Here is a 13,240-nt window from a genome sequence, read left to right as displayed (position 1 = left end):
CGCCGAAAACCAGTCAGAGCAGGGGGGTTTCTGATGGTTTGATATGGGCTGGGAGGGGGAAGGAGAGTTCAGGTCAAAGAGGATTTTGCATGAGAGGAAAATCACCGCGCTCTTGTTACACTGTTAGGAGTAATAGTTCCTTAGGCACTTGCTTTAGGCTTTAAAACGTAGCGCATGGTCAACAAAAGCAAACAATACTATGTACATATATGTAAAAAGTGTTATAAATAGGTTTTTTAAACCATAGATACTATATACATCTTCAATTAACAAGTAACCCTTTGAGTGTTTCCTTTTGGGGTCGGTTGGGTTTGGTTTTGGTTTTGCTGGGAGGGTTTATTCCTTTTCTTTTTTTTTTTCTTTTTTTTTTCTTTTTTGTTAATTTTCTTTTCCGTTTTCTCGTCTATTTTCCCCCGCCTCCGTCTCCTCCGTGGACGTCATGAGTGCCCTTGTCACGCCACGCCGCCTCCCGCGGCATCACTCGCGCTTCCGTAGGATGACGTAGACGATGCCACTGGCGAGGGCCAGGGGGAAGGCCAGCCACGCCAGGATATAGGCGAAGCCGTAGGAGGTGTTTTCCGAGGCTTGGTGCCAGTCCGTGTGCCTCACTGTGAAGATGGCCGCGCCGCTCATCACGCAGAGCCCTGCCGGGGAAATGCACATAGGAAAGGGGTCAGCGATGCCGCGCATGGAGCAGTTCCCTGCTGGAAACCCTGAGACGGGGAGGGTAATACCCAACGCCAGCATGGGAAACTGCTGTTATTATTCAATCGTAGAATGGTTCAGGTTGGAAGGGACATTGAAGACCATCCAGTTCCACCCCCTGCCCTGGGCAGGGGCACCTCCCACCAGCCCAAGTTGCTCCAAGCCCCGTCCAACCTGGCCTTGAACACAGAATCCCAGCATCCCAGACTGGTGAGGGCTGGAAGGGCCCTCTGGAGCTCCCCCAGTGCCACCCCCTGTCAGAGCAGGGGCACCTCCAGCAGTGGCACAGGACGGCGTCCAGGCGGGTTTGGGATGGCCCCAGAGGGGGAGACTCCCCCCCCTCTCTGGGCAGCCTGTGCCACTGCTCTGCCGCCCTCACAGCAGAGAAGGCCCTCCTCAGGTGGAGATGGAACTGCCTATGCTCCAGTTTGTGCCCGTTCTCTCTTGTCCTGTCACTGGGCACCGCTGAACACCTCCAGGGATGGGGCCTCAACAACTTCTCTGGGCAACTTGGGCCAGTGCCTCACCACCCTCACAGTCAAAAATTTCTTCCTAACATCTAATCTAAATCTCCCTTCTTCCAGTTTGACGCCATTCCCCCTCATCCTATCTATCTATACGATTGCCCCCCTTGTAGCCTATCTCCTGGAAAACTAGGGTGTGATTTGCAGGGGGGAGTGATGCTGTGGGCTCTGCCCCAGCTGCAGGTGAGTGCGGAGATCTCTGCCAGGCTCTGAGCAAGCAAAGAGCATCCGGAGCATCGCCTGGGCTAACCCATCCCTCAGACAAGCATCAGTCATCCCCCCGCTCTGGGCTGCTGCTCCGGCCCAGCCCCACTCCCTTGGGTAGCTTTTTTAAAAAACTGTAGCCTGAACCACCCTGCCAGAGCTGCTGCAAGAGGGCAGACACAAACCCCGTCTTTCTTTTTTTAAAGCATGAAAGTTTCTTTATCACCTGCCCAGGCAAGTGCAGCTGCGGGACAAGGATGCTCTGGCCGGGCAGGTTCGTGTCCTGCGATCCCCCGTCCTCCCGCGGGGCTGCGAGAGGAGCTCAACTGCAAACCCCACTCTCCGCAAACCCCGCAGCGCCCACAGCTCGTCCCTCCTGCCCGGCTCCCGGCGTCCATCCTCGCCAGCCACGGGCCAGCGCGGGTCCCCCAGGGCCGTCCGGCCGGACCCAGCTCCGGTAGGCAGCGTTTTAGCTTTGTTGCAAAAACAACCCAGCAGCGTTGGGGACTGCCCAGAGTTAACACAAAGCCACCTCTATTTCTGCCCAAAAACGAGCTCTTTCAGTCAATCCCAGCAGCTCTATTATACAGTGGAGGGGCTGTTGTCGGAGCCGAGTTCCAAATCCCCTGCACGGACCTTGGGACCACCTACATTTCACCACCGTGATATTTGAGCTGTAATTCCACTCGACACTGCTCCTTTGTTCTGGGAAAGTGCAGAAGTGGGAATTTCATTAACGCGCCGCCGGTGCAGTTTCCATTCTCGAAGCACGAGAGCCGACTCCCACTGCCCCGACCCATGCAAAGAGAGCGCAACTATTGTCTGCCGATGCTGGTGGGATGCCGCTGTTCTCCTGACCAAGCGGCCGGCCACGCCGCTCACCTACAGACGGCAGAAAATACAGCGGCGATTGTCCGTATGAGGAATTTGGCAAAAGGGAGGCGATGCATCCACAGCATCCGCGCTGATTTTGGCCCAGCGAACACGCTCGGGACGTGAAGGACAGCTGCATTCAGCTGCTTGCACCGATGCGGGCAATAACGCGTCCCCACATTACAGCCTGATTTTAAGAACACATTTTTTTGTCTTGCTTTGACGGGCCGGGAGGACAAATGCTACCTAAAAATGTGGTTTTGCGGGTCTGTGCGTTCTGGCGCTGTAGACAAGGTGGGATGGGAGCTGGTGCACGCTCGTGGTCAGCTCTTCGACGCAGGGCTTTGCAAAAAGCCGCGGGATACGCGGAAGGCAGAGCCCTCCAGGCTGAGCCCACCCTCTCCACCCCGCGGGGACAGCAGCTCTGGGGTGGGAGGGATGAGAGAAAAGGGATCAAAATGATGCTGAGGATGGAGAGAGTGATGGAAAAGTTGGCTGAAATCCTGAGAGGCCCAAACCAATGTCTTCTCCCCTGCTGGCTTGCACAGCTATGATGTGGTGGACCCACCATGGGCTTACACCCGTGGATGTGATGGACCCACCAAGGACGGAGGGGAGCTGTTGAGGGCCTTTTGATGCCTTTGTGATGGCTGAAATCCCATCAGGGCAAATTCAGCTAGACTTCGGGGCGTGTTTCCAAGCAGTGCAGAGAAGGTGCTGGGGACGCATCCTGCCTGGCCACTGCACAACAGACCCAGTTGAACTTGTGCGTCTCTTCTTGCCCTTCCTTCCACTCCCCAGTTCCCCCAAGCCGCAGCTGAAGGCGTAGTGGAGACCAGCCCTTGCCCTCCTCCCTGGCTTTCAGGGCACCGATGCGTGGCTCTGCCACCCAACAGCACCCAGCAGTCCTGCCCCTGGCACCCACAGGTTCAGGTCCAGCATTGCTGTTGGTCGGGCTCCAAAGCTTTGCCAAGTGGCATCACCCCGAGAGGAGGCGCAGGGTGATGGAGGGCTTCAGGAAGGACCTTCTCATCCCCTCCCAGAAGGAGGGAGGTCCTCTCCAGCTCTGCTGGAGCTGAGAATGAAGCACTCAAGAGGGTAAGGCCATGTCCCTAGCAGACCTGCAGCAGGGCTTTGTGGTGCCAGGGCTTTGCAAGGCAGGGATGAAGACCTGCAAAGCCTGAAGGCCACAAGAATTTCCTCCTTTGGCTTTAGACAGCGGTGGCCTGCAAGGTGCAAGGAGACCACGTAAGGTTCAGCTCCTTTGACCAGAGCTGTCCGTACCTCCAGGTGGGATCTCCTAGCAGCGCTGGCACAGCCATGTCCTGTTTTCTACCAACAACCCTGAAATTTAAGGTCGCAAAGACCACAGCTGCCCTGAGCCCCCTCCTCCAGCGCTGGCTGGGGAGAATAGCAAGGATGGCCACTAACACCCACCTCTGCACGGTCCATCTGGACTCAGACCTCTGCCTACGGCTCCCCCAGACCATGGGGATCAGGTCACACTCCTCCTGTCCTTCACAGTTGCTGGGGATGGATTCGACCCATGCCTCAGGCCCAACAAGGGAAGAGACGGTAGGTCTATGTCCTGACCCTGCATCCCCTTAGGACACCCCGCACAGCACAGACCGGAGGGCTGCAATCCCATTTTTTTCTCTCCCTCTGAGAATGAGGATTCACCAGCAATCGCTCAGGAGGGAGAAGCCTTCTGCTTCCCAGACCCATTAGACAAGCTCTCAGGCAGATAATTGCATTATTAATGCCCATTTCCCCTCCTTGTCTCCATGGCTGTAATGGGTTCCTACACATCCATCTTTCCAGAGACGCTGAACTGATATGAACTCATCACCTGCATTATGGCCACGCAGATACACTTATAATAGATTTCATGCCACGCTTGCTAATACAGGTTAGCTCTAAACCTTTCCAGGGTTTGCAAAGGCCATTCGCTTAGAGGATGCTCAGAAACTTTGTCTAAAGTTCAGTGGATGAGGTTTTTTTCCACTGATGTAGTGGCAGGGCTCAGGGTGGCTTTTAGTTTAACATCTAAAGCTCTAGCAATGATTAGTTTCCTTCCCAGACTGTCTATCATAATTTAGCCAGAATCTCGTCGCACAATTTAATTTTTTTCTAGGCTGAACGCTTAAAAAACCCTCTCCACCCATCCGCGGAAACACAAACGGAGCTGGCAGCTTTACAGCGTCTATATTTGGAGAACTGCAAGGTAGGACACGAAGCGTGGTTTGTTTCCAGCGCTGAGTTCTCGAAGAGTTCAAAATAGCAGCTGACAGTTCAGAGTCAGCTGGCTCACCCTGCCCGCTCCGCTCCGCCGGCTCTCCGCTCATGTGGAAAGCACCAGACCCCCCCTTTATGGCAAGTTTATAAATAATCATCGGATCCTCTTTCGCCAGAAGAGGATGGTCGCTACTTCCCCCACCCTGCCAGGACGACTCGCCCTCGGTCCGGCAGCCCCCACGCCCTGCCTGCCCTACCGCTCCACGGCCGGCACAGCTCTGACCCCTCATCCGTCCGGCATCCTGCCCCTCCGAAACCTCCCCGGCCGGGGCAGACACCTGTGGTGCACCTTCCAGGATGCACGGGAGAGAAGAGCTTGGATGCATAACGTGCCCTGACGGCCCGACTCCATCCTGGGGAGTGCGAGACCTCAACGGACCCAAATTATTCATCCCCCTTTCCCTTATAGAACAAGAGGGAACGGGCACAAACGTGACCATGGGCAGTTCCATCTCCACCTGAGGAGGGCCTTCTCTGCTGTGAGGGCGGCAGAGCAGTGGCACAGGCTGCCCAGAGAGGTGGGGGAGTCTCCCCCTCTGGAGCCATCCCAAACCCGCCTGGACGCCGTCCTGTGCCACTGCTGGAGGTACCCCTGCTCTGGCGGGGGGTGGCACTGGGGGAGCTCCAGAGGGCCCTTCCAACCCCCACCAGTCTGGGATTCTGGGTGATTCACTGAGCCATGCAGGAGCCAGCTTGGTGGCCCTCCTGCTTCTGTACCCGAGAGTGTCCTCGTTTCCACCATTACCATCTTCTGTTTGAAAGCCCTCTCCCCACCGGCAACAGCCCCATCCATCAGCTCCCACTTACCGGCAAGGATTTGGAAGATTCCAGTAATGTAAAACCGCCCGCCCTTGGTGAGCGTGAAGAGCTGGCAAAAGAACAGGAACAGGGACAAGACGCTGAAGATGATGGAGAGGATCATCATCGCTTGGACAGACTGCAGCCATTCTGGGGAAAGACAGACAGAGAGGAACCTCAGTGGGGGCACCACAGATAGCGAGCCCTCACCATGGCATCGTCCCCCATGCCACCGTCCCACCCCTGGTTCCCGTTAAGTCTCTTAACATCTGGGGGATGTGGCCACATCCAGGGGTGGTGAGGTCCTCAGCACGGGCACGATGCTGCCTGGAGTTCAGGATGACGCGTGCATGGACCAGCGTGCTGGGGTAAAACGAATCGCGGGGTCCCGCGATTTCTCGGGGAGCGTTTCTTATAAAATACGAGCAGAGATATTAGCCCTGACCCGAAGCCTGCAGAAATCGAGACACAACCTCTCCCCCAGCTTCACGTCAGGCGCTGGGAGTTCAAGTTGTACTAGAAGCACAAAACATGCGACAAGCCGTGAGACACCAGGCTGGCCAAGCTCAGAGGTAAAATAAATATACAGCGAGCGAAAACACCCTCTCTGCCCTTCTGGAGTCGAACCTTTTGGAAAGAGCCTTCCCCAGCTGCCAAATGCAGCTGCCTCCCAGAGCAGACCAGTTAAACCAGCCCCTCCGTGACTCACTGCCCAGCTATTTCAAGTCTTTGTGGGTGTGTAACTCCTAGCGTAAAAAAAAAAAAAAAAAAAAGAATTAAAAAATAAATAAATAAACAAGTAAAATCCTGCTCCGTCCCATGAGCTGCCGCAGCTGGACAGAAAGAGGCAGTGTCTCACCGCACCGGGACGGGCTGTGCTCACAAATGCCTCTGCCTTTCCCTTTCCCTATAAAGTCTGAGATCAAAATGAGTATTCGCAGCCTTCCTGGAGAGGTCCTTAAGGCTGCGGCATTGATTAATTGACCATGAAAGCCAGGCAGGATTTGGTACAGGTAAACTGAGGCGCAAACCACCCGGGGAAAGGCAGAAAAAACATGCTTTGGGCTGGATGCTCAGGGAGGGGGGAATTAGGCAGCGCTGAAGTCCCACGTTCCTGCCGCAGTTTTTCTCCCAGCAGCTTCGCTCCCCGGGCTGCGAGAAACCGCTTTCTGCGGCAAATCGCTGCAACGTAGCAAAACTTCCAAATAAAGCGACGCTTCAGCTTAGCGCCCTCTGACACTTGGTGCAGCAAATGAGGACATTTGGGACTTCCCAGAGTAGCAGCTGGTCCTCAAGAAGTGACCGCGCTTCCCCCCAAACCCTCGGGCGCCGCACTCCTGGAGGCGAGAGTGGAATTTGAACCGGGGAGTGAGGTACAGCCCTCAGCTGGGACTGGGACGGCAATGACGATCCACGCCTGAGCCCTTCCAGCAAATCCATGCCCGCAGGGAACATCCCGTGTGATTTAGTAACGTCTGGCGCGTTTGGCTCTGGACCATCAATTCTACATCTCTCTTTGCATCTTGCCTCCGCACCGTCATGCAACAGAGCAAATTCAGGCTCTGCTCACCAAAGCAGACTGAAACCACCCGGAGCGGCCGCTGCTCATTGCAGACAGCTTTTTCCTTCCCCACCTTGTCATGCTTCCCAACCCAAACTCCTCTGCAGCATTAATGGGCCCCGCTCAAGAGCTGCTGCCCCTCACCTTTGAGGTGATTCTTCCCCTCTACTCCACTCTGGGGAGACCCCACCTGGAGTACTGCCTCCAGCTCTGGAGTCCCCAACACAGGAAAGACATGGACCTGTTGGAGCGGGGCCAGAGGGGGCCATGAAGATGCTGGGAGGGCTGGAGCCCCTCTGCTGGGAGGACAGGCTGGGAGAGTTGGGGGGGTTCAGCCTGGAGAAGAGAAGGCGAAAAAGGGGAGACCTCAGAGCCCCTTCCAGTGCCCAAAGGGGCTCCAGCAGAGCTGGGGAGGGACTCTTGATCAGGGAGTGGAGCCATAGGACGAGGGGGAACAGTTATAAACTGGAAGAGGGGAGATTTAGATGAGATATGAGGAAGAAATGTTTCCCTGTGCGGGCGGTGAGCCCCTGGGGCAGGTTGCCCCGAGAAGCTGTGGCTGCCCCATCCCTGGAGGTGTTCAAGGCCAGGTTGGACGGGGCTTGGAGCAACCTGGGCTGGGGGGAGGTGTCCCTGCCCAGGGCAGGGGGTGGCACTGGATGATCTTCAAGGGCCCTTCCAACCCAAACCATTCTATGATTCACTCGTTCCAGTGCCACCAGGTTTACATGCATGTGCACCAGTTGCTGCCGTTCCTTAGGAAGGAGCAGGTATCACTGCTTTCACTTCCAGGGAATCCCAGTGTGGCTTTCACACTGACCTGCACACAAAATGTCCCATATATTTCATCTATCTCAACTGGCCGGGCAGGGAAACCCCCCGCCTCAACCACACCTGACCCTTCAGCTCTGTCCATACTAAACCGGTGGGCAACAGAGGGGAGGAGGCAGCTCAGGCGCTGCTAAAATACACGCCATAAATCAGATGGGGTCAGAGAAGCATGGTTAGAGGATGGTCAGCTGCTGAACTGCAATCTCCTTCCACGCTTCAGCACGGAAAGGGCTCCCACCCCAGGTCTGGGAAGTTGAGCTCTTGGCTCACCCTTTCCCGAGCCCTAAAGCTCTGGCTCCGTGCACCGGCTGAGCTGGAGCCCAGCCAGCCCCAAGCCCTGCCGCTTGGTCCAGGACCCGGGAAACCAAGTCTTTTGTGATTTCAAAGGCCATGGGATCCGGCCCATGGAGAGGAGCCCTTTCTGCTCGGAGGTGGATGCTCCAACTGCCGGTTATTTTAGGAGAAGGCTGTCTAGACGGAAAGCTGAGCCGAGCTGCCCTTTTAATTGCATCCGCCTCCCCGTGACTCTTTTTTGGTTCTGAATGTGAACGATTTATACGGGCTTTTCAAAATCCCATTGTAACAAAGAGCTGTGCCAGAGGAACATAAAGGCAGGCACTGAAAGAGAGGGGGGAAAGCCCGCCGTGAACAGAGGGGTTTCGGTGGCATGAGCTTGAGAACGGGGAAAAAAAAATCAAGAGATGGTCCCCCAGACCAGAGCTCTGGGCCGGCTCACATCCAGCCCTTTGCGGGCTTTTATCAGCCTCGTTTGTTAAAAAAATCAAGGGGAAGGACCCTCAGCTCACGCCTCAGGGACCCACAGGTAGAAGCTGCTGTACCCCCATTAAATCCAAGCCCAGCTGCCCACAGGCTTCAGCTGCATTAGGCCAGCTAATTGCCTTTAATTCACTTGAAAACACCACTGTAACTGCAGATAGCATCGCTACCTCCTCAGCTCCACACGCTTTTAACTCCTCTGCCATTTGCGCCGTCTCCTGCCTATAGCCTTTTAAAAATAAAGCGTGTTTCCCCGAGGGAGGTGTGGGCCCCGAGCGCCGTACGGCAGCGGCTGTCAGCGCTGTTTACTCCCAGACTGTTATTTGTGGTTTCCCCCCGAGCAGCGAGTCGGTTATTCCATTTTTTTTTTTTTCTTTCCCCCTGCATCTCTTCAGCTCCGTGTTTATATCTTTGTTGTTCAGGAGGAGGAAGAAAAGGAAACGGAGTGGAAAGGACAGATAACACCCTGCACGCCGCTTCCGGAGACGACCCATCGGGAGCATTTTTAGAGCCCTTTCAGGCAGTCAGAAATGAAGTAAGACTTTTTTTTTTTTTTTTTTTTTTTTTCCACAAAACAAATTTGAAAGTTTCCCTAAGCTCTGCAAGCCCTGCTGTGCTCGCACCACCACTTACAACAGCAGGGAAGAGCCTTCACCCCTGGGATGCTGAAGACCACGTTCCACTGCCCTAAAGTCTAACATGAAAGAACGAAACCCAGAGCAGAAATTGAAACCTGGAGCAGAAATTGAAACCCAGAGCAGCCGAACCTGCTCAGAAAGCCAGCAGCTAACCCAACACCTTCCAGCAGAGCCCCGGCCCTGCTCGCAGGGAGGTTTTATACCCCGACAAGGGGTGCAGCTGAGCAGGGTTGATGGGGCAGGCAGAAACCTGCCCTTGGCCAGGAGCAGACAGCCTTAAAGGACAAGCATTGGCTCCCCAGGGTGTAATTCCCTGCTCTGTCATAGACACCCATCCTCTTTTGACCCAGCCTAGAAGAAAGAATAAAGCACAAACGGAAAAAAAAAAAAAAAACTTATTTGAGCAATCAGCTTATACACTGGCTGTAGGACATCACTAAATTGGTGCTGCGCATTAAAAAACACCCGCGTGCTGCGACCTGCAACCCATGGTAACATTTTGCACGTCCAGCTTTCCCTTTGCAACTGCATATGCACCATACACTTAAAAAACCAACTGCTTTTCAGGAAGAAAACATCCACTAAGGAGGTAAGTGCAGCACACAATATATACAAAGCTAGAGGGAGGGGAAATTCATGACGACATCTGCCTGGTAAAACCTGCTCCTTCAGTGCCCCACACTAAATATTGGCAGGGGCAGGAACAGCACATCCATCTACTGGCACAAAAGGTACCGGCCCAGGTCTGCCAGGAAAAAGAAGTGTTTTCTGAGCAGAGTTTTCCCAAAGCAGAGTCTCAGGCTTCAAGGTCTGATCGAGAACCCAGACCCAACTTGCATCCTCACCCGTGAAGCATCACAAGCCCTGGGGCTCGCAACGGTTTTTGAACCGCATATTCAGACACCCCTTCAGAGGGTTGAAAAAGGGTGAAGTGAAGATGCAGAAACACTAGCTCAGTTGCATCACTCTTCTGGGGCTGAACTTCAGACCTTTGCCCCTTGGCAACTCCTTGTGGCCACCCAGCGAGGCGAAAAAGCTCAGCTCCCTGCCGTGCTGCAGCCCCGCCGCTCAAAGCCAACATCTCTCCCATTGAGGAGAACGGCATCACGGTTCATCCGTCACATCCAGCAGAGCCGCTAAGCTCTCCTAGGAAAAAAAACAGCTCCATGACATGGCAACTTCTTTCTGCTTTGGCCTCAGACCTTCCACCAGCATGAGGTCAAACCTTCCCCGGTCGCACTCTGGGCTGCTGGATGCTCAAGCTGGGAAAAGCAGGTTTTTCACCCCACAGTTGCTCCTTTCCTATCCTCCTATGTCCACTCCCAGGAGAGGACCGCAGGGTGCTGGATGGAGGTATTCCTGGAAATCCCAGCAGGAAAGGGGGATTTTGAAGAGCTCCCAAGGTATTTGTAAGGGCCGGGGGATGAGCAGGTGGGAAACACCAGGGCTGCAGGGAGGCAGTGAGTGAACATGGTGCTGCAACTGCTGCCCAAGACCTCCTGGTCCTCTTCTGTAGCTCCTTTTAGGAGATGAAAGCTTCAACGCCCTCTTTTCTCCTCTTGTCCTCTTTTCCTCTCAGCTGTCCTCCCTTTTGCGTTCTCCTTGAAGCTCCATTCAAGAAGCCCCTGCAGCCAGGAGATCCATAGCTCTCCAGAGCTGCCACATTCAAACATGAGAGGTTTGCGGAGCATGGCCTGTCCTCCGTGTCCTCTCTGTGGTTCAGCCACGAGGCTGCAGCAGCCGTCCCACTGACCATCGAAGCTCACATCCCGCAGAGGCAACCCGTGATGCTGGGGGGGCAGCAGAAAGCTGCTGGCACCATGAAAAACACCTTCCAACAGCTCCACAATGCCCGAGCCGACTCCTCTGCGAGACCCTCAGCGTGGTGGCTCTGACCTCCTTTTGGGTTGTGTGCGAGAGCAAGCTGAGGTGGTAGATACACCGTTTCAGGTCCTCCAAAGGGCTTAGGTACCAGCTCCCACTGATTCCAAGTCCAGGCAGCAGGAGCGGGGATGGGGAGCGGTGGTGCCCCGACCCGCAAGCACGCTGCTGGCGTGCACTCAGCCTGTGGCCACCAGGACACCCGAGAGTCTCATTGAGGCCAAAAATACGTTGGGTTAAGGGTTTTCCAGCACTGTACTCTACAGTGGACTCCCCCACCCATGCTTCTGGTTTTGCAGTCATCATTTGCGTTCTTCCTCCCGTTCGCTCCTCTTCCATGGGTCAAAGCCCCCCACCCAGCGGGGAAAGTTGACTGACACCCCCCCCCCCACTTACGCAGAAATAGCGGAGCCGAAGAGCCCCGGAGCAGCCGAGAGCTGGGAGAACACCACTGGTTCCCTCCTCTCCTTATCAGATGCACTTTGTCAGAAGAACAAGCAACAATAAAAACCTGGTTCTAAGCAGAGGAAATCCCTTTCATACCGCAATCAACCCGTCGATGGCAGAAGCTGATCTGAAATACAAAACATTCTCCTGGAATACCCCACGGTTTATTTTTAGATAACGAAAGTGCAATGTACAGCGACCCACAAGCTGGCCAAGAGGGGTTCAACCCTGCCCAATGCTACTCATCATTAATGACAAACCCGGAGCCACAGACTGCTGTGGTTAAAAGCTGACTCGTCGCTCCTCTGCTGCAAACTGCAAAGACCCCGAAGGCCCAGAGATGTCCCCAAATCCGGGTACCAGTACACGCGGTCCGTAAACTGAGCGGGGCCGGCTGATGGCTAGAACTTCAAGTACAAAGGCTCTGCGCCATCACACACACGGGCTATACATTATTTACTGCAGGGCTTCACTAGGACAGATTCAGCATCCTTAAATATGGGTAATTTCTTGCTAATTTGGCCCAGCAGATACAAAGCAAAAGGCTGCGGGAATGCTGTGCCCGCAGGCTCAGCGAGACAGCACGGCGCAAGGGCGGGAGGGGACGTTAGCGCTCAATCAAAAGCTGACACCATGTTTTAAACCTTTGGATCTTTAAGTCTTTGAACTTCTAATTTGCAGGGGCGACTGGACTCCCGTCTCCATCTCACCCTCCTGTGCTGGAAGTGTCCCCTCCCCAGTGACCCACTCGCCAAGGCTTGATCCAGTTGGTGCAGTCGCGGTTCTTCCAGTGGGCTGGAGGGGAATTTCCCCCCCGCCCCCCATCTCTTTTTGTTCAGATATTTTATACTCCCTACCAATAATGGAATTAGACGCTAAGAACTCATTTGCCTCAGCGCGAGGCTTCAATGCAGCCTTGCGACACTGTTTTCACCCACAAGGAATGGATTTCGGCAAGTTAAATGGCACCTCCATCTCTCCGTACCTTTTCTATGTCGCTCGAGTCCAGCATCGCTGGAAGAAAGAGCTTGAAAGAATGAGAGCAGCAAAGCCACCCTGGGAGGGGGCTGTCAGAGAGTAAGCGACGGGTTCAGAAGTTTCAGTTGCACATTTTAAAGTGGAGAAAAAGCAGCGTAATTCGTCCTGAGGACAGCTGATGGGTCAGGGCACAGAAGCCCCTACCTCGTGCCAGGGATGAGGTCTTTCCTGCCTCTTCCAGCACAAAGAAAATGCATTTTAAGCCCCAGCAGTGCTGCTTGGGGTCCCGTTTGCCAGAGCAAAGGGGTTCTGGAAGAGGGGAGGTCAGCGTGCAGAAGAGCAGGGCAACCCCCCCCGGGTGCGCAGCAGTGCCTGCCCCATCCATGGGAGGTCCATCCCTGCCCACTCAGGTGGTCCAGGGCAGATCTCCGCGCCGGGGGGGACCCACCTGGGCTCTGCTTGTGGCCATGGCATCAGCACATCATCAGCCTCGTACAGCTCACGGCACTTAGCGATGACGGGGATTGGCAGCCTGCGCGTTTCCCAAGGTTTGGGGATTTCGTTTCCCTTTCAAAAAGCCAAAAAACCCACCAGCCTGCCCGCGAGCAAGGCAGTCGTGCGAAAGCCACAGAGCAGCGACGAGAGGAACTGTAAGAAGACAACGGGAAAAATGTCTCCTGACATTACAGGAGGATGTAGGGATCTCCAAGGAGGTCCCCACCGCATTC

General features: G+C 54.9%; 1 protein-coding gene across 1 annotated transcript in view; it reads right to left on the bottom strand.

Moving 5' to 3' along the window:
- Nucleotides 1-304: 304 nt before the first annotated feature.
- The window catches only part of PMP22 (peripheral myelin protein 22), a 21,638-nt gene continuing 8,702 nt past the window's right edge, over nt 305-13,240 (bottom strand). The window contains exons 3-4 of the mRNA XM_009880025.1: nt 5,409-5,549; nt 305-644 (exon numbers count right to left, since the gene is read on the bottom strand). Coding sequence (XP_009878327.1) covers nt 478-644; nt 5,409-5,549 — 308 coding nt within the window. The 3' untranslated portion in view covers nt 305-477. The remainder of the gene's footprint in view (nt 645-5,408; nt 5,550-13,240) is intronic.

The sequence above is a fragment of the Charadrius vociferus genome, unplaced genomic scaffold (assembly GCF_000708025.1).
Source record: "Charadrius vociferus isolate BGI_N301 unplaced genomic scaffold, ASM70802v2 scaffold532, whole genome shotgun sequence".
In the NCBI taxonomy this organism is placed as follows: Eukaryota; Metazoa; Chordata; class Aves; order Charadriiformes; family Charadriidae; genus Charadrius; species Charadrius vociferus.
This window is presented reverse-complemented; position numbering and strand designations above follow the sequence as displayed.